Genomic DNA, 27,995 nt, shown 5'->3' with positions numbered 1-27,995 from the left:
GGGCCCCGGGACCATGGCGCTGCGCGCCCGGGCGCTGTACGACTTTAGGTCGGAGAACCCGGGTGAGATCTCGCTGCGGGAGCACGAGGTGCTGAGCCTGTGCAGCGAACAGGACATCGAGGGCTGGCTCGAGGGGGTCAACAGCCGCGGCGACCGTGGCCTCTTCCCAGCCTCGTACGTGCAGGTGATCCGCGCCCCGGAGCCTGGCCCGGCGGGCGACGGCGGCCCGGGAGCCCCGGCTCGCTACGCCAACGTCCCGCCTGGCGGCTTCGATCCCCTGCCCGCCGCGCCGCCCGCCTCCTTCAAGCCGCCGCCCGACGCCTTCCAGCCGCTGCTGCAACCGCAGCAGGCGCCGCCGCCGAGCACCTTCCAGCCGCCGGTCGCGGGCTACCCGTATGGCGGGGGCGCCCTGCAGCCGTCGCCTCAGCAGCTCTACGGCGGTGGCTACCAGGCCAGCCAGGGCAGCGACGATGACTGGGACGACGAGTGGGACGACAGCTCCACGGTGGCCGACGAGCCGGGCGCGCTGGGCAGTGGCGCGTACCCGGACCTCGACGGCTCATCGTCCGCGGGCGGCGCGGCCAGCCGCTACCGTCTGTCCACGCGCTCCGACCTGTCGCTGGGGTCCCGCGGCGGCTCGGCGCCCCCGCAGCACCATCCGTCAGGGGCCAAGAGCTCGGCCACTGTAAGCCGCAACCTCAACCGCTTCTCCACTTTCGTCAAGTCAGGCGGCGAGGCCTTCGTGCTGGGCGAAGCGTCTGGCTTCGTGAAGGATGGGGACAAGCTGTGTGTGGTGCTGGGGCCCTACGGTCCCGAATGGCAGGAGAACCCTTACCCCTTCCAGTGCACCATCGACGATCCCACCAAACAGACCAAGTTCAAGGGCATGAAGAGCTACATTTCCTACAAACTGGTCCCCACTCACACGCAGGTGCCGGTACACCGGCGCTACAAGCACTTCGACTGGCTGTACGCGCGCCTGGCCGAGAAGTTCCCCGTCATCTCCGTGCCGCACCTGCCCGAGAAGCAGGCCACCGGCCGCTTCGAGGAGGACTTCATCTCCAAGCGCAGGAAGGGCCTGATCTGGTGGATGAACCACATGGCCAGCCACCCGGTGCTGGCGCAGTGCGACGTTTTCCAGCACTTTCTGACCTGTCCCAGCAGCACGGACGAGAAGGCCTGGAAACAGGGCAAGCGGAAGGCCGAGAAAGACGAGATGGTGGGCGCCAACTTCTTCCTGACTCTGAGCACGCCCCCCCGCCGCGGCCCTCGACCTGCAGGAGGTGGAGAGCAAGATTGACGGCTTCAAGTGCTTCACCAAGAAAATGGACGACAGCGCGCTGCAGCTCAACCACACGGCCAACGAGTTCGCGCGCAAGCAGGTGACAGGCTTCAAGAAGGAGTATCAGAAGGTGGGCCAGTCCTTCCGCTGCCTCAGCCAGGCCTTCGAGCTGGACCAGCAGGCCTTCTCTGTCGGCCTGAACCAGGCCATCGCCTTCACCGGAGATGCCTATGACGCCATCGGCGAGCTCTTTGCCGAGCAGCCCAGGCAGGACCTGGACCCGGTCATGGACCTGTTAGCGCTGTATCAGGGGCACCTGGCCAACTTCCCCGACATCATTCACGTTCAGAAAGGTAAAGCCTGGCCGTTAGAGCAGATGGTCTGGAATATGTTGTTGAGGCTGAAAGGGATGATTTGGACAGAGATACCCTAATCTGTTTCAGACTGTTGTCCTACAGGTTGGGAATCAAACAGGGATGTGGACAGCTGGTCTCTTTTTCTGAGTGTATGAGGGATTGTGGGCAGGTAGCTGCCTCAAAGTATTTCCAGACAGGGAGTGGGTTACTCTTCAGAGAAAGTTCTGAGAGTACTTCTTAGGACGGTGCTATCATTTTAGAGTTTGAATAGTTGGGTAACGAGCTTCTGGGATCTGTAATCTTGTGCCTAGGGTAGAATTAGAAGAGGACCCAAACCCTGTTAGGCATCCATTTGAACACTGTGGGGTGACTTAGTGATGGGTTTCAGGAAGCATGGAAATAATGGGGAAGGATGGATATCTGCAAATAAAGGTCGGATATCTGCAAGGTAAGGTAAGTCCTATTTCTGCCTTCCACACCTCTCAGTCCCTGGCTTGATGGAGAAATTAGAATCACTTCTCTGAGGTTCTAGCCGGGGCTGTTTAAAAATGTCCTGTGTAGGCTCCTTGCTTGCAGCCTTTGTAGAATGAGGTGAGTGGCTCACTCTCACTGCAGGAAGTTTGAAGAAAATTAATCCCTTTAAGTTCAGTCATTTTGAGTTTGGAGTCTGTTAACTAAATTTAAAGAGTATTATTTAGGAAAATGATGTGGGAAACTACAAAGAATGCACAGAATGTGAATATCATGTCTGAGGGTGGTGCTTCTGTATTCCAGTGAGTGAGCTGCCCAACTGTCAGAGCTTGTTTGATTAGTAGTTGTTAGTGTCTCTAACTTCTGTTAAAGCGCTGAAATTTGGAGATTTTTTTTTTTTTCTCTTTGAAAATGAGTTAGAGCTGTAAAGCCTGGAGTGAGAGAACTGGGAGGAGTTGGAGTTAGGGAGGTGGTCTTGGCCTGTGAATGTCCGGTTCAGTGTGGGTGTGGGAGGAGGGAGGGAGTTACCTAGTCTAACTTCCTGTGATGGTGGAAACCTCTTTGGATCACAAAGAGGTTTTTGATCCAGAGTTTGGCCTTCAGTAAGGAGGTGCTCACTGCCTTTCTAGGTGGGCCAGTCCAATTATGAACAACCCTGATCTTTGATATTCTCTTCCTTGCACTGAACTAAAATTTGCCTCTCTTGTTTGTCTTTCTCTTCGCTGGAACCACACAAAGTAAGTCTATTCCTCATCCACACATTAGCCCTTTCCACTTTTGGAGACAGCAGTTTTGCTTCCTTTCTTTCTGCTGTTCTCCTCCCACTTCCAGGTGTTGGACTGGTATTACCAAGGGGTGTGTGTGTCGGGGGGGGGGTCCTTCCAAAGCCTTGAGTGTGTTGTTGGCCCTGCTGCAATGCAGCATCTTAAAGCATCTGCGGTACTAATTTTGGTAGAAAGTAGTAACTTTCTTGGCAATTTACATTTTGTAAATGCAGTCTGAGATGGAATTCGATGTTTGAGCAAGGGTACTGAACCTGCAGCTGCATTCCTCCTGCCTTTTTGTGTGTAAATTGCTGTGATTCCTTGACTTTTTTGGCTGGTGCCGGTGGGTGGGACTGACTCTTTGAGCCTTTAATATAAGACCTTATATTTAAATACCATTGTGTTGTATCAACCTGGGCCCATGCTGCCTTTTTACATATTTTGTGAGTTTATGCAAATAGTTGGTAAATAGTTGAAAGGGTGGAGACAGGTACAGACATCTGCAGGCAGACACAGGTGACTGGCTGCTACTGGGCTGCTTCTGTTCATTCACTGACTTCACTGTCACTTAGACCACACACAGCCTTGCCAAGTGTCCTGCTTTTGGAACTATTGATTAGAAAAGGTATGGTGTTTGTTCTAAGGTCGATTTTGAGTTTAAGCAGTAGATTTTGTAGTTTATTAAACTGTGTAGTTTGTTTATTATTACTATTTTTAAATCCTAGAACTAAAATCGTTTTCTATTTCTTGGGATTTGAAAACCTTCATTAAAGCCTGTATCATTTTATGTTGTTTAAACAGATTCAGGGGCACTAAACAAAATCTTTAGGAAGTTTCAAAAAGAAAATCAGTTAATGTTAAGTATAGTTTTTTCTGCTGTAGCCTTAGTGTATAATGTACAGGGAGTGTGTGTCCCTAGATGACATGTCTTTAGAATGTACTTGCCATTTTAAAGCTATAGTGTGCGATGCATAAGGCTGAAAGGATTTGCCTGCAACCAGTTATTATCAAGGATGCTAGTGTTGGCGATTTTTAGGACTACAGATGGAACAGATCTCATAAGTTAAGCTAAAGCTTTTTGAACATGTTCTGAGTATTCAGAACTTGTGGTTGTAAAGAGCAGCTTCCCCCTCCCACCCCGACTTAACTACACAGTTGCTATTGGAATGAATCTTTTTTTGTCTGAGCACTTGGGGATTTTGTTGACAGGTTTGTTTTTTTCCTCTAAGGTCTCAAAGTGTAATCATATGAAAGATTTTTACCATGACTTTTGAGAGGAAAGCAAAATGAAAAAAATGATAAAAAAAAATCTATAAGAAGCTTAAGCTATCTTTTGTGTAAGTATTTGGTTCAAAGTTTACATTTCAATTTAGGGAGAAAATTCAAAATAATTATTTCAGCTCTTAAGTTCTCATTGTTTACAGGAAGAGAAAAAGCAGTTTCAGTACTTCTGCATTTTATGTGTTCTACCATATGTTAGGTCCACATTCAGATGAGACAGAAATGATTAGATAGTGCTTTTTAATGACTAACACAGTTAAGAAGGGGAGCTAATTAAGTTTTTTTCCCCTTAATTCCTGGGGGAAAGGATAGGAACATTAGTCTCCTCTGAGCTTTTTTCTTATCTGGGAGATTGCTGTGGTCAGCGTTTCCAGTGTTCTAAACCTGTGCTCTTCGATGCTGGGTCTGTGAGCCACATCTGACCACTTGAATGTAAGTTAATTAAAATAAAATAATGTAATTCAGTTCCTTAATCACATTAGCTGTATTTCATGTGCTTTGTAGCTAGTGGCTACCACGTTGGACAACAGATGCAGAAGAGTCCATTTCATCACTGCTGAAGGTTCTGCTGTAGTTCAACTGCCAGTCCTGTCAGATTTCTCCAACAGTTGACAATCTTTGTACATACTCTCCAGATAGTTTTCTTTTCACTTGGTCATCTCATGGCATCGCCTCCTTTCTACATGGGCTTAAGTAATAAAAACTGGGAGGGGAAGCAGGCCCTGCCAGACCCCTTTCTACAGAATGTCCCAGGCATTCACCCAGGTGACTAATATTTCTGCGGCGTGAGGGTGTTCATCTGCTTTGCATCTTGCCTTCATCATTTATTCAGAAAATACAGCTGGTTTCAGAAAGGTCGTCTGAGTCTGGTGAGGAACCAGCTCCAGAACACATGTACCCTTAAATGTGGTCGACTGGCTTTTTTCTGACTATACTCAGTACTAAAACCATTGCTTAAACTTAATAATGGTTTAAGTGTAAGTATGTTCTGCAGAAGCAAAGAAAGCCATATGGTTTCTTTAGCTGAAAGAGAATGCTAGGATTTTTATTTTTTCATCACCTCATGGAGTCTTAGATAAACAGACCTATTTTGGTTAATGGAATTGAGTGTAGGAAGAAGGCAGTTTGCTATAGTCTGAAGTATAGTAGATGGGAATTCAGAAGCTGTTTGAATTTTATTCATACTTTCCTCTGTCTTAACAGGAGTCCCTTAAATTCTTTGTTCACAGAGAGTTCATTGACTCCTGACTAGTCACATGTCTGTCACTGCCAAGCTTTGTAACCCTGTGGGTCTGATTTTCTTTTTTTTGAAATGGTAGCATTTTATCTCCTCCCGTTTATCATCCCTGCCTGTAGTATGCCTTTAGAATGCTGATGTTGGCCAGTTTGGGGTAGTACATAGAATTGATTTCACCATCAGTTTCTTAGGTTATTCAGTTTTGTTCCAAAGGTATGATTAATCTCTAATATTTAATAAAGCTTAATCTGGATGGCAGTGAGTTGTTGTGTTTTAAAAGCTTTAGGCTTTTCTCCTGGGGAATATCGTGAAAGGGAAAGACTTTAAATGTGGGGTGACGAGAAATGTTAGTTTTATCTTTATTTAGGAACGTGGACTACACAGCAGAAGGGAGTCCCTTAAAAGGAAACTTCTTTATTCCTGAGAAAATGTATAGGTCATGTGAAAGTGATTTGTTGATAAAATGTAGTGTGAGTCTGTGAAGCAGGGTGGCAAAACTAGGTAAACAAACAGGCAGTCCTGTTTTCTGTACTCCTAAATTAAATATGCCGGGTTTCCACATTGCCCTCTCTAAATGTTCCAGATGGAGCCTTCTTTTCAACAAAACACAGCCCAGGGACGTCAGGCATGGTACACCAGTTGTGGGCCTGTCCGTTCTTTGGGGTAGAGTTTCACCATTGTGCTTCTTTCACCACGTGTAGGGTCCGTCTTATGTCCCTCAGACATTAATTAAAGATAGCTAGAGTCCTGGCAGGGCACCCAAGGTAGGGCTGGGCCACAGTTAGCCCTTCCCTGTCTGCTCCCCATTCTTCTGTGACTAAAAATAGACCTGAGAGGGTGGTGCCAGGAATACAGAGAAAAGGTCTAATAAGCGGGCTGTTTACAAACTCGTCCTTATTTTGAAACTTCTGGGCTAGCAATTGAGGTCCTTCATTTTTTTGTTTTGTTTTGTTTTGTTTTAGCTCCGCCTTAATTGAACCCGTTTCTCCTCTCCCATACTTCTATCTCGATCTGTTTTTTTTTTTAAAGATTTTATTTATCCATTTGTCAGAGAGAAGAGTGTGCGCACACGCACGAGGGAGAGCACGAGTAGGGGGAGGGGCAGAGGGAGAAGCAGACTCCCCGCCGAGCAAGCAGCCTGATGTGGGACTGGATCCCAACACTGTGAGATCATGACCTGAGCCGAAGGCAGCGGCTTAACGGACTGAGCCACCCAGGCATCCCAACCTCTAGCTATTTTTAAAGGAGACCTCAGTTCTAGCTGTAACCTTTGTCCCTATCTGTATTTTCTTAATGAAAATGAGGTTACCTTTGGGGCTTTTGAAAGAGATGACTGAGTTCTTTGGTTAAAACGTCAGTGTGACCAGCCACAGACAGTCTTGGTCATGAAGCTAGGTGGGGATACTGCTCATAATCACCGTCATTGGTTTCTCAGACTTCTTTTTTGAGCCATGAATTCTTCTTGAAATCACACTGAGGAATCTTAGCCTGTTAGGCTGATGACAGCAGAATCAAAAAGAGGCAGGTACCTGTGCTCCCACTCATGTTCCTCAGGTAACTGTTGGGCTCAGTTAAAGCTCCCCTTTGTTGGGAAATGTCCCACAGGTTCCTGTCTGGTCATCTTAAGATTTTCTTTTTTTAAAGATTTTATTTATTTATTTGACAGACAGAGATCACAAGTAGGCAGAGAGACAGGCAGAGAGGGGTGGGAGGGGGAAGCAGGTTCCCTGCTGAGCAGAGAGCCCAATGTGGGGCTCCATTCCAGGACCCTGGGATCGTGACCTGAGCTGAAGGCAGAGGCTTTAACCCACTGAGCCACCCAGGCGCCCCCATCTTGAGATTTTCAAACAGGAAGGCAGGACCTAAAGAATGAAGAAGTTCTGTGAGAAGGTGTCAGTTCCCTGATAAACATGACAATTCCTTTAAATTAAATTCTTTTTCTTCAGGCTGACTAAAAATTTATTGCTTTATTGTTTCAGAGTATTTTAAAATCAGAGTTTAATATGAAGTTTGATTTAATTCACCATCTATTTATGGAACTGTGATACCACAAACTAAATGATTATCTCAAATAAAATGGCACAGTAGTGCTTAGATCTTGTTTGGAGAGTCTGTACTCAGAGGACCTGTCCCATCTGTCACCTTTCACTTACAAAGCACAAGCTAGATTCACATGTGGGGGGGGTAGGCAGGACTGTGATCCTCGCTGAGTCTTTGACTGGTGGCAGAGAAGCCATGTGCCAGCTTGCTGAGAGCCCTCCCAAGGCTATGCAGAAGAGATGGTGCTGGCCTGACTCTAACAGGGGAGCTTAGCTCCACAAACAAAGGTGATTCATGTTAAACCAAGAGCCTCATGTTCAGAGTCTCCTCCCTGTGGGCTGCTGTGGAATCTGGGGACCACTGTGTGGTTGTGAGAGGAGCTTTGGACAAGTTACTTTAACCTCGGTAAGTCTCCGTTTTCTTGTTGGTAAAGTGGGCATGCTTCCTCATAAGGTCACACTGAGGATTAAATGTCCTGGTTCTCAGTAGTTACTCACTAAATGCTTGATTTTGAAAAGTAGAAAGATATTTTTAAAATCGGAAGAACTCTTCTTTAAAAGACAATTCCAGTAGTCTTATCTTCCATCCTGGTAGCCTTTTACCACCAGAATTGAAGGCAAAAGTATCAAAACCCAATAATTCATTGGTATAGTGGTTAAATATTGTATTCTAACATGGCTAGCATGTACTGCACACCAGAAGGATGATAACAGATAGAAATGCCAGAGTTATTTAGAGTCACACTGTGTGTTCTCCACGTTAAGGGATTGTGTAAATTGTCTCCTGTCCGCTAGCTGTTCCCTTCCTCTAAATTACCTGTATCGTTGCACAAATCACTTTGACACTTCTGAGCTTCAGTTCCCTCGTCCGTAAATATGAGATTCATGATCTCCTAAGTATCATTTGTTGATTGACTTTAAAAAAAAAACCAGCAACATCCATACATTGAAAATAAAATACTTAGGACAGTATACGATGAACATTTAGACGTTGGTTCATGCTGGTTTCAATAGCATTCTATCTGTTTATGTGATTTTTGTAATATGGGAGCATGAACATACTTTATCAGTTGATATCGGCAACTGACAAGTTGATGTGAAAGAACATTCATGAACTTTTGTTTCAGATCAACAAACATGCATTGAGGGCTTACCCCACCAGGAGCTATGAGTGTAAAAGTGGTGACTACCTGGCCACCTTCCTGCTGGTCAGAGCTCAGGTGTTCGGAAGCTGAGGTGTGGTGGACAGCTGGACATCTCTCTCTGATCCAAAGGAGGGCTGTCGTTAGTAGCGCCACCAGAGAGAGAAATTGCGATGGGCTTTCCCTCCTACAAGATGTACTTCACTTCGAATTCTAAATACTATCTCCTCTCCAAAAATAGAAACAGTCTTGTATTGATAATCTTGTATTTGTAGCTTGATTAAACATTACTATGAACAAGTGTTACTTCACTTGTCCTTTTCTTAGAATTTTTTTTTAATCTCTCACTGTTATTGGACTTTGCTGATGAAGAAATTCTTTGTATTATTTGGCAGATAGGGAGACAGCAGTTAGGGAGGAGAGCCAAGATCATTAGATTTTTTCAGAGCATCCTCTGGGAGATAAATCTGATTTTATTCAAATTGGGCACTATTAAAGATGCTCGGGTTGCATCGTTGGACAAAACAAAGATCACCGCCCTTGTGGAGCTTACGTGTGAGCAGGGCGGAGACACAAGGAAAAACAAACATAGTGAGTACATTATCACGTATGTGGTAGTGGAAAGCGTAAATGTGAAGCAGGGCAAGAGGGCATGGGGAGGCAGAGTGAAGTATGAAAAAGGATGATCAACATAGGTCTCATTAAGAAGGTGAGATTTAAGTGGAAACGTGGAAGGGGTGAGGGAGTTAGCCAAACAGATGTCTGGGGGGAGAGTCTTTCAGGCAGAGAATACCTCTAGAGCAGAGGCACTAAGGTGGGTGTGTTCTGCTAGGTAGTAGAACGCCAGGTGATTTGGAGCTAAGAGGATCTGGGTAGGAGATAAGGTCTTGAAAGGTCCAATTAGTAGGGCTTTGTAGGTCATTGTCAGGACAGAGAGTAAAAGCCCTAGAGAGGTGGGAGCCATGACAGGCTTTTGAGCCAAGGAATGACATCCACCTGGACCTTTTAGCAAACTTAATACAGTTGCTGTGTTGACAATAGAATGGAGAGGAGGTAGGGTGTCAAAGGTAGAAGCAGCAGAAAGCCAGTAGGAAACTACCCTAATAATTCAGGTGAGAGACAGTAGAAGCAGACTAGAGTGGAGACTATGGAGATGGCAAGGAGGAATCCCAGTCTGCATATATTTTAAAGGTGGAATCATCAGGTTTTCCTAAGGGATCCGATGGGGCATGTGAGAGAAAGACAAGTCATCAAGGGGAACTTTGCAGTTTTGTTGTTGTTTTTTTTTTAAACTGCAGTTTTTGGCTTGACCAACAGTATGAATGGAGTTTCCATCCACTGAAATGGGGAAGGCTGTGAGTGGAAGAGAGGTAGGGATGGGAATCAGGACTTGAGTTCCAACCTTTTAGATTAATGGGCTCCTACCTTCTGTTGACAGCACCCCCCCCCCAAAACATACACAGACAGTTAAGCCTTAGATCAAGTTTCCTTCTCAGAGTTTTCTACCTGGAGCCCAGTCCTTTCCAAGTAGTCATGGCTGGTAGAATGCTCACTGGTGCGCCAAACAGTATACATCGTTCGGTTAGTGGGTAGTGTGTGGGGTCATGTTTTTATGTTCCTCTGGTATGTAGCTCCACTATTTTGTATGTGCATAGTAAATGCTTAAGGCATGCTTGTTAAATGAGAAAAGCAGCCACTCAGTAAGTACTTTTTGATTTTGAAATAGATGTTTTCTATTAGAGAATGTGTTTTTCTATTCATGTGATGATGGATACTGGAGTTTATAAAAGAATGTAGGAAACAAAGATAGGATCTGGATATATTTTATAGGTGAAGTCATTAATTAATGTGAAAGTGATTTAAAAGTCTTAAACTTACATATCTTTGAAGTAAATTTCCAAAACTTATTGGAGAGAAGGGAGAAAGTTTAAAAATGCTTTATTTTATATGCCAGAAAAATTAATTTTACATACCTCATGATTTCACTTTATATTGATTCTTGATGCTTAAACTTGCATATATAAACTGTTTTCCTCTTTGGTAAGCTTTCATTATTGGAGTCCCTTTTGCTTAATTCCAAGCACAAGATGTAGAGAGAGTACGTTTCACCTTCTTGAATGACTTGGATACACAAAGCCCTGAGCTTATTAGGTGTTGAGCAGTGGGTGCCTGCCCTCACGGAAGGGTCAGTTCTATAACGGAAGTAGGATGTCTGTACAGAGAATTGGGAGATAAGAGGTTGAGTTAACTTAGTGTCTGTGGTAAGAGTGCATGGGCATCCAGAGGATGAAGAGTCATTGTCAACTGTGTTAGGGGCTTGGGTGGGTAGCATTTGTTTTTTTGCCTTTGAAAGATGGTCATAGTTTGACTTCTCAGAGGAAAATAGAAAGTGCATTCTTGATCTTGGAAATGCTTTAGAATGAGCATGTAATAGCTGATACATTCCTACAGTGCTCAAGTCACCGAGCCTGGCTGACAAGTGAGTAGCTTGGTCACCATACAGTATGACACATGCAGTCATGGGCGTGTGCCATGGTGGGTGTCGTCAGCTATGGGGAGAGGGGAGAGTGCAGGGGTGGCTTCTCCCAATCTTACTCTGAGAGCATTTTTGAAAACAAACAAACAAACAAAAAAAACAAAACAAAACTAGAAGTTTGCCTAGCAGGCAGAATGGATCATGTATAAAAATCAGGGATGAAATCCTGGCTGCCTCTCAGATTCAGCTCTGGAGTGGTTACAGCTGTAAATTGGGCCCCACCCTCTAATCAGAATGTTGGGGGCATGTGGCCTGTACATTGGTGATCTTGGGTGAGCTCCCGTGGGATTTTGTTGTGGCCCTGTTTGCAGCTGTTTGCAGCAGCTGCTGGAGGGGATGGAGGGGAGCAGCATGGAAGATCAAACAGGGTACTGACACACTCAGGCCTACACTTTAGATGGACAGGTCCTGGTGACAGGTGTAAAGGGAGGCTCAGGGTGAGGTGAGATCGGAGGCTCTTGAGTGATTCAGGCAAGACATGAAATCCTAAACTGAGACTGTGTCTGTGGGGTTGGGGAGGGGAGCCGGAAGGGGTATTTGCCTACAGGAGTGAGGTAAGGGACGGGGAGAAGAATAAGATGACCAGCAGACGAGAGACTGGAGCTCCCAACAGAGGTACTGGCAGATAGAGCAGGGGTCTGCAGGCCAAACCCACCCGTGTGCCTGTTGACAGCACTTGAGCTAAGACTGGCTTTTACCTTTCTGAATTATTCCATTTTCACTGGGTATAAAAGCCTCAATTTTGCCTTGACGTGCAAAACTTCAAATATTTACTATCTTACCCCTAAGGAAGATGTTTGTTTACCCTTGACTTGGAGGTCAGGCAGTTTTGGGAGCCAGAGTATGAGTAGCAATAGCCACTGCTACCACTTTGGAGTCCTTACTGTGAGTAGCAGTGTTGTGGGCAGCTACATACACTGTGTCTGATTCCATTTAGGAGCGGGCATGAAGACGTGCCCCCTATACCCAAGGGGCATGGAGTTCCCACCAGTTTCACTGTGTAACCAGTTTCCTCAAGTATAATACGGAGTCATCATTTTGCATGCTGAATACTTGGAAGCATTGAGTATTAGCTATTGTATTGGGTTCTTGGGGCTGCTATAACAAATTGCCACAAGCTGGGTGGCTTAAAAAACAAATTTATTTTCTTATTGTTCTGGAAGCTAGAAGTTCGAAATGAAGGTGTTAGCACAGCCACACTCCATATAAAGCTTCTAGGGAGATCCTCCCATGCCTCTTCCAGCCTCTGGGGGTTGCCCGCCATCCTTGCTGTTCTTGGCCTGTGTATGACCTCACCTAAACCAATTATATGTGCAAAGACTATTTCCAGCTAAGGTCACAGTCACAGGCTGTAGGTAGATGTGAATGGGGGGGATACTATTCAGCCCAGTACAGCTGTTAACTTCCCCAAAGGGGTATTCTCCCCATGTGATACCTTGAAAACTGAGGCTCCCGGAAGTTGAGTGCATTTCAGGATTGCATGGCTAATAAGAGCCAGAATTTGAGTTCATTTCTTGCCTTGATTTAAACCCGATATTCTTTATGTTACAATCAGCATGACTGCTAGAAAATTTTTTATTCTATGGACAGCAACAGCCATTAAAGGTGTGAAACTGAAGAGCGACATCTGAATCATGATAAAAATACGTATTTTGAGGGCTTAGCATGTGCCAGGCATGATGCTCCCTGTTTATATTCATCATATCCATTTAAGCCTCATAGGAGAGTTTGAGGTAAATAGTCTCATTATCCCCATTTTGCAGATGGGAGGTGAGCCACAGAAACTTAACTGCGGGCTCTTGGAGGTGTCCCCATGTGCAGCCTGGCCCCAGGGCTAGGGCTTCTGGAAGCTTCTTCCTATTGGCTGAGTGTGGAGATGAGAGGGCCACTGGAGTAGACCAGGTCATCCAGGCAGAAAGGTTGCTTTGGAAAGTAAGCAGGTAAACTTGAGATACCTGCCAAGTAGAGTGGCCAGACTTGGTGAGGAGTGGCTCTCCTGAGGAGTCTAGAGTTCCCTTCCAGGTATTAAATTTGGTGACAGAAAGTAATGATGCCAGGAAGAGAAATAGGCAGGTTAAGAAGAGGCGCAGAATTACAAGGAAAGATACAGAACAGGGCTGAAGAGAGTCTTAGAAATCCTATTTTTGGGTCCTTTATTGTATGTAGTTATATTGACATTTGTGAAAATCACAAAAGCTACTTACTGTCCGCAGTGAGACAACTTTAAATAAAAGTGGGTGTCAGCATGGGTCCTCTGTAAGTTTTTTTGTTTTATGACATGTGTTTCAGGTCTTTTTAAAAAATGATATATTTATGGTCTAGTTCAGGGAAGCCCAGATACAGCTGGAGTGAAGACTCATCACCCCTGGAAACCTGGTCCCTACCTGCGTGAAGAAGCAGGAAAACCCCAGGGTCAGAGGTGTTCTTAAATTTGAAGCAGCTGATTTCAGAATTGTCCCCAGAGCTTAGTGATAGTAAAGTGCTGTGAAGTACTAGTTGTCAACTGAAGAAAGAGGCTGAGCTGAAACCAAAAGCATTTATTTGGGGTCTCAGGAGTACAGTTCCATGAACACAGATTTGGGCAGAAGCCCAACTAGTGCCTCCTAGGGAACAAAATAAGGGGATTTTTAATCAAAAGGGAATGCTTATATACGTTGCATACAAAGAATTTCGATTGGTGTTGGTGGCAGAAAACTAAAGGCTGGGCTGAATATAATTGGTTTCTAAGACTGTCACCCAGCAAAGTCTCACTGTGGCAACTGCAGGTGTTTGGGCTGAATCTTTGGGACACTGGTCTCTTGGACCAGTTCACAAGTTCTTGGCCCCACGCAGTGAGGACATGAGGACATACAGATCGCCCAGCTTCTTCGTGGCTTAAAACCCCTTGACAGAAGTGACCCTGTCTCATTTCACCTTTCACACAGTCATAGTGGCCACAGCTGGTGCCACAAGGATGATAACAAATGATATGGGGCTCCCCCCACAGCTTAAGTGGTAGTTTATAATACCCAGCTTTACAATTACAATTCTAAAGTTAAAAACTAGACCTTGTTAGGGAAAAATACTTGAAAGCAAGAGATCTAGTTTTTGAAAATACTCTCCTAAGAGCAGTGTTGACTGTGGCGCTCTCAAAAGCACTCGTACCACCCAGGCCCGGGCCGGGGGGGGGGGGGGGGGGGGGTGGCTTATGGCTCCCTGCTTTCCCAGCGGAGCTGGGGCCACCTCCCTCTCCAGCCCCGGGTAGAGCGGCCTGTCTGTTCAGCCGCTTCCGTTAGATGTTATAGCACGGGTCTTCCTTTATCTTCCTAGAAAAAAAAGAAACTTAAAGGCAGTTTCCAAAGTTCACTCTTCTCTTTGGTTCAGATAGGTTTTGTTGTATGTCAGAGGTCGTCTGAACCCAAAGTGCTGGCAGCTGGCCAACATCCCTAACTCTGCTCGACTGGGACCCGTATCCACTCACGGCTGTCAGCTAACAGAAGAATGGAGAAATTAAGAAGAATTAGGAAATTAGGGATCATGAGCCACATCAAGTGTGTTCTTTGAATCTAAACCATTATGTGGACTTTATTTTACAAATTTGGTTGTTATAAAAAGTTTAAAAAGTATTTTTTGTATATGGTTTTCAAGGATATCCTTTCTACCTCATTTTATTAGGATTCTATGGGTATAAAATCTTTAAGAAAAGAAATGATACATCCTTTTCTTTTCCTGTTCTCAAATTTTCAAGTCTTTATATTTGCATGGCCATAGGCAAATAAACATTTTCACCTTTGTATCCAGGCTCTTCTGAAGTAAAAACATGCTGTGTTTCCGGAGTCCTCTTAACTGCATCACCCTAGTAACTCTAATACGTATTTAATATTCAGTATAAGCCAAAACACAAGAAACTTTATATAAAATTTCCTTGCAAAGAACAGCCTATTCTACCAAATAAGCCACAAGAGATAGAATCATGCAGTTTCCCTCATTTTTGGAATAAGGTGCGGTGTGGGCATGCATGTGCATGGTGAGTAAAAGTAATCGAACGGTATACCATGTGATATACTCAAGTGAGTGGCTTTCGTTTATACTGTCATTCTTGCCCTTAGACATCTGGTGATTGCTGACTGGAGCTGGAAGGGCAGCTTCCTCAGGACGGAAGGAGGCTTTTACCAGGAGCATACTACCACTTAGTCTGTCTTCCGGACCCAACCAAGCTTAAAGGCCTGAGTTCTTTTTTTTTTTTTTAAGTTTTTAAAATTTATTTGACACAGAGAGAGAGAGATCACAAGTAGGCAGAGAGGCAGGCAGAGAGAGGAGGGAGACAGGCTCCCTACTGAGCAGAGAGCCCAATGTGGGCTCCATTCTAGGACCCTGAGATGATGACCTGAGCTGAAGTCAGAGGCTTAACCCACTGAGCCACCCAGGCGCCCCAAGGCCAGAGTTCTTTAAATGATTAACTTTTATATCATCCAGCAACCAATATCTTTTTTTCTTTTTCCAGTTTATTATCCTTGTATCTGACCCTCTTCCCTCCTTTTTAAAATTACTCAAAAGTTCTCTTTCCTGTTTATTTATGAATTGAAAGTAAATTTTACATTAATTTTACCTTTGAATTTTGATAATTCTTGACTTTAGTGACCTGTAGTCCCTTCAAAAAATTGCTTTCACTGACTTGAGTTCAGTATTCCTATTGGCACCCCCAGAGTTTATTAATGTGGTCCAAACCGGAGCCCCCGCGGTATGACTTGATGCAGGAACAGAGATTTGAGAGCCTGGAGGGAGGTGGATCTTGGGTTGCTTATATCCGAGATGAGGCTTCGGAGGAGTCTGTCATGGGTGTGTAGCCTTGGGGCTCCTCTGAGGGGCGTGGACATGATGGATGGGGCAGCTTCATTGGGCCAAGGACAAGGGAGCCAACTACCTGAGTTGGAAGCTAGGTAGACCTGGTTCCCATGCCACAGGACGTCTTCAGTAAAGTGATTTACCATCCCTCAACTTTACTTTCTGCCTCCGAAAATGGGAGTGGTAATTGCTTTCCTTTTGAGGTTAAAGAGAAGGAAATGAGACACGTAAATTGCAGAGCACTGGCTTACACAGTATGTGTGATTCATGTATGACTGTTTTGTCTGGATGGACAGCCATTTTGCCTGTCTCTGTGAAATGGATGTTGGCCTTTGTTTTTTTGAGATGTTTTACTCAAAAAATATAGAAAAGTAAATATTGGAGCAGAGAGGGGAAAGCATAATCAACCAGTGGGTGGGTGGAGACCGAAAGGGAGGAAGGAAAGGGGAGGGGCAGAGGTTAATGGGGAATTAGTAGGACCAGAGGGTGTGGGGACCAGTGATGAGGGGATAGGAGCAAATTGGTCACATTGACCAAATTAGCATTTTCTTTCAGCATTTTCTGTGTAGGAGGGAATGAAGAAAAACAGGCCTAGTCCATTCTTGGGCAACTTCTACTCTGCTCTGTTGCCTTTCAGCCCACCTCCTGTTCTGTCCCTTACATCATGGCTTCGGGTTTTCTAGGACAAGGCCCTGGGAAGACAAAGTCTAGTTAATGTTTTTGCCACATTCATGATTTCAAAATTAAATAAAGTGCTGGGGGTTTTTTCCTTCTTTTTTTTTTTTTTTTTTAAAGGGAGAAAATGTAGCCTTTGGATCCCTGTTGCTTAGTGACTAGGCCTTTTGTATAATTGGTCTAGGAGGGACAAAGCCTACTGAGCATAAGAGATTTAGTTGAAGGAAGGAAGGCAAAGTTCAGGTACCGACACTGGCCATGGCTGGAGGTGGGAGCAGTTGGAGCAGCCAGCAAGCCCCAGCCGGGGTAGGGCCGGGGTGGTAGGGGGAGTAGAAGAGAGGGACATAAAGAAGGAAGCTGAAAGGAGGCCACACAACTTCAACTGAGTTGAAGGCTCTCCCTGGTTAAAATGCCTGAAGCAGCAGAGCATTTGAGAGGTTTTATTACCCTGTCCCATTTTGCTGGGTCAGAAGTGTCCAGGAAAGTGATTCTGTCTGTAAATCAGAAGGAGATGATACGGTATAGTGTGACTGACTGCGTTTGTTGGTGCACCTAGTTCAGTGGGCCATGGGCTCTTGATACATGCTAACTGACTACATGACAGTTTTTACTGATGGAGGTAATTTAATGCTATGTAAAAAATAGGATGCTTTTGAAAATGGTACTGGCTTCCTGGATCATAATTATTCTATAAAATGAATTTGAGTCCTTTAAAGTTGTAATAGGAATGAACCCCTGTTATGCGATTAAATTCCTTAGTTGTAATTACTTTGCATTTTTTGGAAGCGTGCATAATTATCCCTCAGACTGAGCATATGTGGATTATGAACCAGTACGTAGTTATTTCGTGCCTGGCTCTTTGCACCCTGAGCCTGCTTTAAAACTGTGTAAGATGGCTGCCATTGGAAAGATCCAAAGAAAGTGGTGGGGGGTGGGTTTGGATTTAAGACGTGAGTTCTGTGGAGCTTGGGGTAGTGATGAGGCAGTTGGGCAGAGTACCTTTCGTTGCACCTGGACAGTGTCAGTAAGTATAAAAATAAACCTGTTAGGAAGGAATTTTGCATGTGCAGAGTCAACTTGAACAAGGCCGAAGACGTCCAGGAGATTGTTAATAATAGGTCCTAAAGCAAAGTGAAAATACTGGTTTAGTTTTCATGTTATGGCTCCCACTGTGGAAAAGAAGGGACCCTCTTCAACAGAGTGGAGCAGAGGCCCTTTAGGGAGTGTTAAATGGAAAGTGGCAGGACTGGCTGGCAGGTGGGATGGGGAGCTCTTTGTCTCGAAGTCGCTGTGGTACTTCGAATGGCAGCCACGCTCACCACTGTACCGCCAGCGCTGCACAAGCTGTGGTACTCTGGACGAGGCACTTAGCCTCTTATTTGTAAGATGGAGAGAAACTCTTGTAAGGCCCTTTCGGCTCTTAAGACAATAGCAACACTCATGGAAACTCTGGGGACCAGCTCTCCCCTTGTCACCTCAGAATCAGCCCCACTGATTTCTCCAGTGGGTGTCTTGTCAGGGCTGGAGCAAGGAGAAGAAAGTCCTTGGGTTCCTGCTGCTCCTTTTGGAATAAAGTCTTAGGGTTATTAGTTCCTCAGTGAACTTTCTGTTTTGTGCAGTGACTCTAATAATTCACCCAGCTTATTTAATAAATCAAGTGCCCAACCGAAAGTTCATTCTTAACCCATAAGCCTTTTTGTTCCTTTTTGCCTCCTTCTGCAGATCCCTGAGGTAGAAAAGCAACTGAAGTGTGCTGGACTCAGCCTGGGGCCCTGGGGTCCTGGGCTGGGCTCCTGTTGCCCGTTGGGGAGCACAGTCATGGGGAATGGTTGAAATATATTGCCTCCCTATCAATCCTACTTTTTCCTTTACTTCAAATAGAAGAATGTATTTTCAGTTGCATAACTTGGGGAGGCTGCACTGTTTCATGTATTACCTTCTTACAGGTTTCTCTTCCTCTAAACCAGAAATGTTACCCTTCTCTCGGCTATTTATTTTATGAAGAAGAATGTATTCATGCTGCACTGTTGTCAGCCCCTTCTTATTTAATCTCAGAGTTCAATCCTTGCCAATGTTTTCTTTTCATAATAAAATCTTAGTTCATGTATCATTCCAGATGCGCACTACCCAATGTCTGCCCATTAGTCCAAGAAACACTTTCATAGTTGTGTACTTATAGTCCCATTCTAAAATGCTTTTCTCTCTCATCACACCGATTTTAAATTGTCCTACCCGTGAGTATTGCGGGAGCTCTTGTTTAGTCCTGCAGTGACCACTCTGGACCTTCAGCTTTCGGGAGTCATTTCTCTGCTGTGTTCTTTCATTTCCTTTTTCTATTTTGAGGGCCATGTGGCAGGATGGTGTTTCTGAAGGGAGGGGCCGGCAGGAGGCAGAGTCCTCCTAAATCAGCCACTTAAAAAGTATGGATTTAGAAAACTTTTGCCTGTTTTTGTATTTATTCCATGATAAAAATGTGTGTTCCCTTTGTTCTTTAGATTCTGGGCAACGTTTTTGACTTTTATTTACACTCCTCTTGGGTTTGGTAAGAAACCGTGCAGCTGAGAGAATGCTTAGGTGATGCCGTAATGCCTTGTTCCAGCTCTGCGGCTGGTTCCAGACCTCTGTTCTTGTTTCTCAGGCAGCTACACGTTAATTTTTAAAGCCATCCTAAAAGTAGCAAGTGTGTACTGATCGAACTCTGTCCCGATATTTTTTTCTCTCCAGCCTCTCACTCCTTAGAGGCTAAACCTGATTGAAAATCTGTCTATCTCTGCCTTTCTTAAATATGAGTGTGTGACATGTAGAAACACATGCAGATAATTCCCACTTTGAGAATTGCCACATGAACTGTGGGAACACAGCCGCCTATGACAAAACCCAAATTCTAGTTCTAATAATACTATGTCATTTACATCCTACCAGTGTTGATAATACCATTTTTGTGGGAGAAATCTGTTTCCATGCTTATCTTGACAGAACGCAGGGTTTAGAAGCACAGTGGGCGGAGGGAGGGTAGACAGAAGCTTCTGGGGAACCCCAGAAAGTAGTTCTGTTTGTCACACCCCAAGAGCTGAAGCACCCTTGCGATTTGTTCAGATGGACAGCTTGAGCTTTTCAAAGCTGTCACTTCTTTTCCGTTTCCTCCTAGGCAGTAAACTAGTCAGTTAGTTACCTTCTATAAGTAGCCTACTGAATAATTGGACTTTATCTTTCTCGAAAGAAAGAAATCACACTAAACTCTTCCCATGTGTTAAATTACACTAAACTCTTCCCAGGTGTTAAAAGGTAAACGGAAAAACTAGCTGGAGGGTTGTGAGATGAATATTTAAAGCCAAAATGGCCTTACTCTTAAAGGAAATAATATTTCTTAAAAAAAACTTTGCAAAATATTTTTTTTATAACATGTTATTTTGGTATAACATGTATTTTTTAATTGGCTTAGGATGTTGCTGTCATCCTGAACTTTAACAACCAGCAACTGTATGCTCCTAGAGGGACCCGGGCCACTGTCACTTCAATTCAGGATATATTGAGGAACTCTTAATGATTTTTTTTTTTAAAGATTTTATTTATTTAACAGAGAGAGAGTGATCACAGGCTGGCAGAGAGGCAGGCAGAGGGAGAGGGGGTAGCAGGCTCCCTGCTGAGCAGAGAACCCGATGCAGGGCTCTAACCCAGGACCCTGGGATCATGACCTGAGCCGAAGGCAGAGGCTTAACCCACTGAGCTACCCAGGTGCCCCCTCCTAATGATTTTTTTTTTGAAAAGTATTTCGCCATCAGCTTGTTTTGTTGTTAATCATCTTTTTTCTGAAAGCAGATCTGGAGTAAATCAGTTCAGCTACATTTCAGTTAAAAAGGAATTTGTTTCAAAATTTGCTCTTAATTCATGGTACAATCTCACAACTCCTTATACATGGCACTCACTATTCTACCAGAGTTTGTACCTTTGAAGTGTGCTGTTCAGTACATTCATATGCTGTTTTGTATAGGTCCTTAATTGTTTCCAGCAGGGAAGTCACCCTAAAAAATAATTTGAGCTCCCAAAACAGGAACTATGTCTCTTTAAAAAAAAAAATCTCTTACATCTCCTCTGCTGCCGTAATCCTGATATATTATGCTAATGGATTTGAATTGCAATAAGTGGGTTAAACCAAAATTCCAAGTGGAATTGGCCTTTGGGTCCTAACTCTCCTTAATGGTTTGTTCTGTCCTTCCTTGTTTGCAAATAAAGTAATTTTTTTGCTGGGATGTCCAACTCTATCAGCCTCTGTATCCCTAAAGTGATTGTGTGTTACTATTTTTGGTTGTAGTTCTTAACTTATATAATCTTTCAATAGGATCTAAGCAGAGAGGACAAGTCAGAGAAAGACACCCCTTCCTTTCTATGTACGTTTGGGCTCATATTTTTCAAAATCGTGAAGTACGTGCTGCTTTTTCAGTGTTTTGTTTTGTGGCACCTACGTGTTGTTACAAAGACAAGAAAATCAGACATCTTATAAATATTAAATTGCTTTACAGAAGGCACAGTTAGTGAATTCAGTGAGATTAATAAGATTCTAGAGGGAAATTTTCAAAACCTATATAGTTCCCCCAAGGCCTTCTGAGTTGTGTATCAAAATAGAAGCCAGGGACTTGATGAGGAAGGTGAGAAGGCTGCTACCGGAGCCTCAGCCACAAGTATGGGGCATGTGGGGAGGCCCGTGGGGAAGACATAGCTGATTCTCAGCTGCCCAGCTTTTATCCCTCAGCACCCTGGTCACCTAGGCCCGCCTGGCTTTTTTGCCCATTCAGGCTTCAGTTTCTTTTCTAAATATTTCCAAATAGTGTTTGCTTTGAAGTCAGTAATGCATTCACATTCCATCTCCACATCTGATCTGGTTACCTGGCCAATTTGATACTCAAAGAGTTTGAGTAGCTTTCCCAGTTTTCTTGTAAAAATAATGTCTGTTGTAAAATTGCAGTAGGGTTAGTGACAGTGATAGCATATGAAAAGTTCCTATACACACACACACACACACACACACACACACACACACACAAGTATAATTAACATACAGTGTTACATTAGTGTCAGCTGTACAGTATAATGATTCAACAATACATTATTTACTGCTCTGTGTTACTCATACCCCATCCACCTCCCCAACAAATTGGCAACCACCAGTTTGTTCTCTGTATTTAAGAGTCTGTTTTGTTTGTTTCTTTTTTCCCTTTGTTTCTTAAATTCCACATATGAGTGAGAGCATATGGTATTTGTGCCTCTCTGGCTCACTTATTTTACTTAGGATTATACCTTCTTGCTCCATCCATGTTGTTGCAAATGGCAAGATTTAATTTTTATGGCTAAGTGTGTGTGTGTGTGTACACACATCTTTTTAGTCCATTCTGTCAAGGACTTTCAGGTTGCTTCCACATCTTGGCCATTGGAAGTAATGCTGCAGTAAACATAAGGGTGCATATATCTTTTCAAATTAGTGTTTTCATTTTCTTTGGGCAAATACCCAACAGTGGAATTACTGGATCGTGTGGTAATTCTGTTTTTAATTTTTTTAGGAATCTCCATACTGTTTTGTACAGTAGCTACACCATTTTGCATTCCTAACAAACAGTGTATGAGAGTTCCCTTTTCTCCACATCCTCACCAATACTTGATATTTCTTGTGTTTTTTTTTTATTTTAGTCATTCTGACAGATATAAAATGATATTTCATTTCATTTCAGTTTTAATTTACATTTCCTCTTATGATGTGTGATGTTGAGCATCTTTTCATGTATCTGTTGGCCTTCTGTATATTGTCTTTGGGAAAATGTCTGTCCAGGTCCTCTGCTCATTTTTTAATTGGATTATTTTGTTTTTTGGGGGTTGTAGAAGTCCTTTATATATTTTAGATATTAAAACCTCTTGTCAGAAGTATCATTTGCAAATATCCGATTCGGTAGGTGGGCTTTTTGTTGATAGTTTCCTTTGCTGTGCAAAAACTTCTTATTATGCTGTAGTGCCAATAGTTTAATTTTGCTTTTGTTTCCCTTGCCAGAGAAGACATGTCTAGAAAAAGTGTCTACCACTGATGTCAAGAAATTACTGCCTGTGTTCTCTTCTAGGAATTTTATGGTTTCACTTCTTACATTTAGGTCTTTAATCCCTTTTGGGTTTATTTTTGTTCATGGTATATGAAAATGGTCCAGTTTCATTGTTTTGCATATAGCTGTCCCGTTTTCCCAGCACTGTTTGTTGTTTTCTTCCCATTATAAATTCTTGCCTCCTTTGTAATAATGGACCATAAAAATTTGAGTTTATATCTAGACTCTGTTCTTTTCCACTGACCTATGTGTCTATTTTTGTGCCAATACCATACTGTTTTGATTAATAGAGCTTTGTATTAGTATATCTTGAAATCCGAAATTGTGATACTTCTAGCTTTGTTCTTCTTTTTCAAGATTGCTTTGGCTATTCAGGGTCTTTTGTGGTTCCATACACATTTTAGCATAGTGTCTAGCATATATTATTACTATTTTTGGAAGCTACTATTTACTTTTTATATATGTCTGTTCCCTGCTCACTTCCCACTCCCAGCCTTGTCCTTAGCCCAGTGTCTGGCATGTAGTAGGTCCTCTGAGCATTTTCTCTTGTGATACAGTTTTACTTATTATCTTGGAGAAAGATCCATTTAACTTCCATGCAGAATTACGTACTTTCTGGTTCTGTTTCACTTCATGTCCTGATTGTGTGCCTGTCCTCTGTGTGCTTTGCCAAGTGGCTTCCTTAAGAAGGAACGGGGTCAGGGGGGGAGTGAGGTCTTGAATGCTGAAATATTTGAATCTCCTTGTAGCAATATGCTCTGTACACATCAGATCTTCCATAAATGTTTGTTGAACGAATTCAGATCCTTGCCCCAGAGCTGAGCCTTTTGGGGACTTTGAAGGTAGCAACATTTGTGTTACTTGTAAATTCATACTTGGGGGGGAAATGCGTCTTAAATTTGTGTTGACTCCTTTGGGATGTACACTTAAAAAACTTAACAGGTGTTAAATGCCAAAGGTCCTTAGGCCTCAGAGAGATTTAATGCTTGCCGTTGTGTCCAAGAGTTTTAAAAATGTATGCCTGTGTGATAAATTGTGAGAACTTAAGACTTAATCACTGTTAGGTTGGTTTTTAGAGCAGCACATCTGTAATTCCATATACTAGTGGGTTGCTTCTAAGAATTTGGTGATCTCATTTGGAGTTGGACGAGCTGCAACTTTGTTGACGTTCACCAAGCTCCCGGTCAGGCCTCAGAAGCCCTGTCTGCAGGACTCTATTCTCCAGGCTGTAGAAGCTGGAATGAATAATCCATGCAGCATGCCGCAGAGACACATCATGGACGTGCAGGGTGGGACACTGCGTGTCCTCACTGTTGTCCCAGTGCGCTCGGGCACCTGGGAGTGGAATCATGATAAAATAGTCAAATCACCTGAGTCTCTTAACTTCCCATTTCCTCTCATTCTGTCTGTCTTTCTTTTTGCCAATTTAAACATGTATTTCATAATTGCGTATTCTCAGTCATCTTTTTGAAAAATTTTTCCTTTATTTCTGTTTCATATGCTTTCCTGGTCCTTTTGATTTTAATTTTTGTATATAAATTGTAAGACTTAAACAAGTATAAGAAAGAAAGATAAATTTGCTATAAAAATTTATTTCTTTTCTGTTTTTGGGAGGAGAGTTCTTTCTCTTTAGTATAAATGACAAGCAGGCAGATTTTGTGACTTCGCTAGTCCTGCCGGCAGTGGCAGATGGGTGTCAAGTGTCCACTTCCAGAGGGATGGCCTCCTGACGGGATTGCTCAGGGGTCTTCTTGAAGCCATGTTAATGCAAATGATTTCTCTCTACAGAGGAGACCCCGCATCTCTGCTGTGGGGTGAGGTGGAAGTCTCTACTGCTTCTCACTTAAAGACCTCATTCAGAACAAAGAAATGAAAATGTACATACATATCTGTAAATGTATGTATAACACCTTTAATTTCTTAGGTTTTTGAGCTATGCCAAAAAACGCCTCCCCAAAACAAGCACGCTGTTTACCCCCTGAGGGTTTTATGTAATGTTAGGTCTAACTCTGTATTATTTAGGGGATGTGAAGAAATTTAGAATAGGGCTTTTCCCCTTGTGTATTTCACCATTGGCTAAAACTAAACATTTCTGAACCAGAATTCCTCCGCTTTCGCACCTCCTCCTAAACAGCTTCCCTTCTTTTGTCCCCCTTGGTATCACCATGTTGAAGACTGCCCAGCCAGGTGTCTGGGACATTTCTCTCTCCCCTTTGGTCATGGGTTATTAGAGTAAGTGGTGGATGGAGTTGGAAGATCGGAATTCTTGAACTGGCTATGTTCAAGTGATTTGAGCTTCATCATCATACATTTCCAAGAACCTGTGAAGATCCTTTGTTTCCTACACCTAAACATCTTTAGCTCTCTGTGTCTTCATGTAATGATGCTTTTGGGGGCAATCCGCCCTCGTGTGGCACCTGCCAGAGTGACCATGCTTGCACACACCCTCTGGTGACATTACTTGACAAGAGGCTATGGCCCCGCTGGCTTCATTCCCAGGTTATCACTAAAGCAAACTCAAAGCTCCTTGATCCTTAAGCCCCTCAAGGAAAGGTGGTAAATTCTTCCTTCACAAGGGCCTCAGTGCTCCGGTGTGGGTCTCCTGGTGGAACATGAAATTGCCCCTACATTGGCCAACTCCACTGAGGGTGGCCTCCCATTGCAGACTGCCATCATTTCTAAGGCCCCTCCCTGACATGGCCTGATTACTAAAACACAAAGCTGGCACTAACATGTTATCAGAGTCAAATTCTAGAATCTTCTGTAAGAATTCTTCCGGGAGACTTTCTCAGGAAGTAGATTTTTACCTTCTCTGGGGTAATGTGTTTATAGATAACTTTCTTGTTACAGGTGTGTGTCCTGGTGTCACACCCTTTCTCTTAAGTAAAAATCCATTTTCTTGTTTTGTATGTTTAGAGACAGCCCCTTGCTGCAGTTTATGATCTGTTCCATATAGTCTCTCTACTTGGAGGAGATGAAATACACTGTAGATACTTGGTCACTTGGCAAGTGCTGGTTTAGAGTAGTGAAATCACAGCAGTGGAGGGGTTTTCAGAAACCCTATCAGATTCCTTAGTTTTTTATTAATGGTCATCCCTTTAAGTTCCAGAGGGCCTTAAATAGCTTGGGCAAGTATTTATAATGCTCGAGAGTCTGTTTGCTCTGTAGCTGTGCCATTGGGATACATATGTACATATACTTAATTATTTTTTTTTTAACTACAGGAGCTCTTACCAAAGTAAAGGAGAGTAGGCGACACGTGGAAGAAGGGAAGATGGAGCTGCAAAAGGCCGATGGCATTCAAGATCGCTGTAACACTATTTCCTTTGCCACTTTGGCTGAAATTCACCACTTCCATCAAATCCGAGTAAGAGACTTTAAATCACAGATGCAGCATTTCTTACAGCAGCAAATAATATTTTTCCAAAAAGTGACACAGAAGTTGGAAGAAGCTCTTCACAAATATGATAGTGTTTAATGACTGGACATTGGGTTGTGGACTTTTTTCAGTTCAAGGATATTTCTACAGCAGAATAAAAACTGCTATCAAAGAGCTGTTGCCAACTATCAGTGGTGGTACAAGGATGGTTTTGTGTTCAACTGAAGCTCGGCTGAATATATAATTATGTAGGAAAGAAACAGTTAATATGGTTATATAATAGAAACAGTACCACACATTGTAACTAAATTATACTATGTATGCCTACACTACCATTGTAACTTTTGGAATAATGATTATACTATTTGCCTTATTGCTTTTTGAAGTATGGGTATTTTAGTGCATACTTTGTAGACCTCAAAACCCATGAAGGGTCTCAAAGCAGCTGGCTGGATGGAAGCCTGCTGTGGATGCCTTTTTACTCTCATAGATTGGGATTACGTAAATTCAACCTATTCTCTGTTTACAAACTCCAACTTGAGCAGCTATGCGACTTTGTGCCTTTAAACTCTTGGTTTTTCATTTCTCTATCCCCTCCCCCCCCCTTTTTTTTTAAAAGTAACCACAACTTTTTTGATCGAAAGAGTGAAAGGCCAGTGCACATAACGACAGACCTGTTGGTAACCTCATATTGGCGCTGGGGGCGGGGTGGGCGGATCAGCTGTCCTCCGCCTGCACGGCCAGTTTTGTCTCCTGGTACACGCTGGTGAGCGCCGTGGAGGGAGGCCCGATGCTCATCTTTGGACACGAAGTCTGTTAGGGAAGAAATGGTGCCACCCTGTTCCCTTAGATGCTGTGGTAGCATAGCCTCTTCACGCAAGTGTCCTGGAAACTTGGCGTGGAGAATGACACGAACATGTCTTAGAACACAGAGGAGGAGGAGTCTAATCAGTTGGGGACACAAGCACAGAATCAGTGATGACACATACTCGGTTTTAATTCTTCGGAGGGTTTTCTTCTCTCTTTCTTTCTTTCTTTCCTTCTAGCTTGAAGATTTTAATATTCTTTTTTTTTTTTTTAATGGATCTACACTGTTAACTGATTGAGACTCCACTGTGATTCACTCGTTTACTTAATCAAAAACTTTTCAGGGATGTCTGTAAAATTCAGTGTTATACGTGATTGAAAGTAGTGTTGGTTGATCTAAAGAGGGACCAGAAATAATTTCTACTATTCCAAATGCTGAAGGAAAAAAAATAATAATTTTTTTAAACTATTGATAAACCCCCAGGACATTTAACCTTAAAAATTGTTTTAAATATATTATTTTATTATTATAAGGGAAATATGAATGGCTGATAAATACCAAAAAGATTCAAAAGCAGCTTAATTTAAAAAGCACAAAGAGATTCTGGCTTCAGATGCCAAAAATCTCTCAATGTTTTTATAGTTGCTGAGCTATAAATAATGTGATTTTTGAGTTTACAGATTTATAAATTGTCACTGAAAGGTTAAAGTATCTACTGTTTTTATGAAGTCAGACTTAATGCTGCCTCAGAAGTCCCTGGGTATTGAAATGGTAACACAGAAGTAAAGAGGTCAGTTTGAAATTTTGGTGAGTCACATTGATTAAAAGAGAAAGGGTCAATTTGCAGACAGTCAAAAAAGAAAGGATTATTGAAATAATTACTCAATAGCATATTTACTCTAAAAACATCTCATATGGGTTGAATTTTTAAGATCAGAGTGTCATAATTTTGATCAAAATTTTATACCTTAGGTAACTTAGAGCCAGATTTAACATCATGTGGCTTCGTCTTTACTCCAGATACGTGGAATTGTAACCAAATATATCGTTCTCTCAAAAGTAACTTCCTCTTGTTGATTGCAAAATACACTTCTATAAACAAAACCCATATATATATA

The 27,995-nt window shown here is 43.1% G+C and overlaps 1 protein-coding gene across 1 annotated transcript; it reads left to right on the top strand.

Moving 5' to 3' along the window:
• Window positions 1-3: 3 nt before the first annotated feature.
• Window positions 4-27,409, top strand: LOC111140935 (sorting nexin 18). The gene is given in 3 exon segments (XM_022493203.1): window positions 4-1,252; window positions 1,254-1,635; window positions 25,915-27,409. Coding segments are annotated over 3 exon segments (1,875 nt in total). The 5' UTR covers window positions 4-13; the 3' UTR covers window positions 26,169-27,409.
• Window positions 27,410-27,995: the final 586 nt, after the last annotated feature.

The sequence above is a fragment of the Enhydra lutris genome, unplaced genomic scaffold (assembly GCF_002288905.1).
Source record: "Enhydra lutris kenyoni isolate GAN:26980312 unplaced genomic scaffold, ASM228890v2 scaffoldscaffold5, whole genome shotgun sequence".
In the NCBI taxonomy this organism is placed as follows: domain Eukaryota; kingdom Metazoa; phylum Chordata; class Mammalia; order Carnivora; family Mustelidae; genus Enhydra; species Enhydra lutris.
Note: the sequence above shows the minus strand (reverse complement) of the source record. Positions and strands in the feature narration are given on the sequence as shown.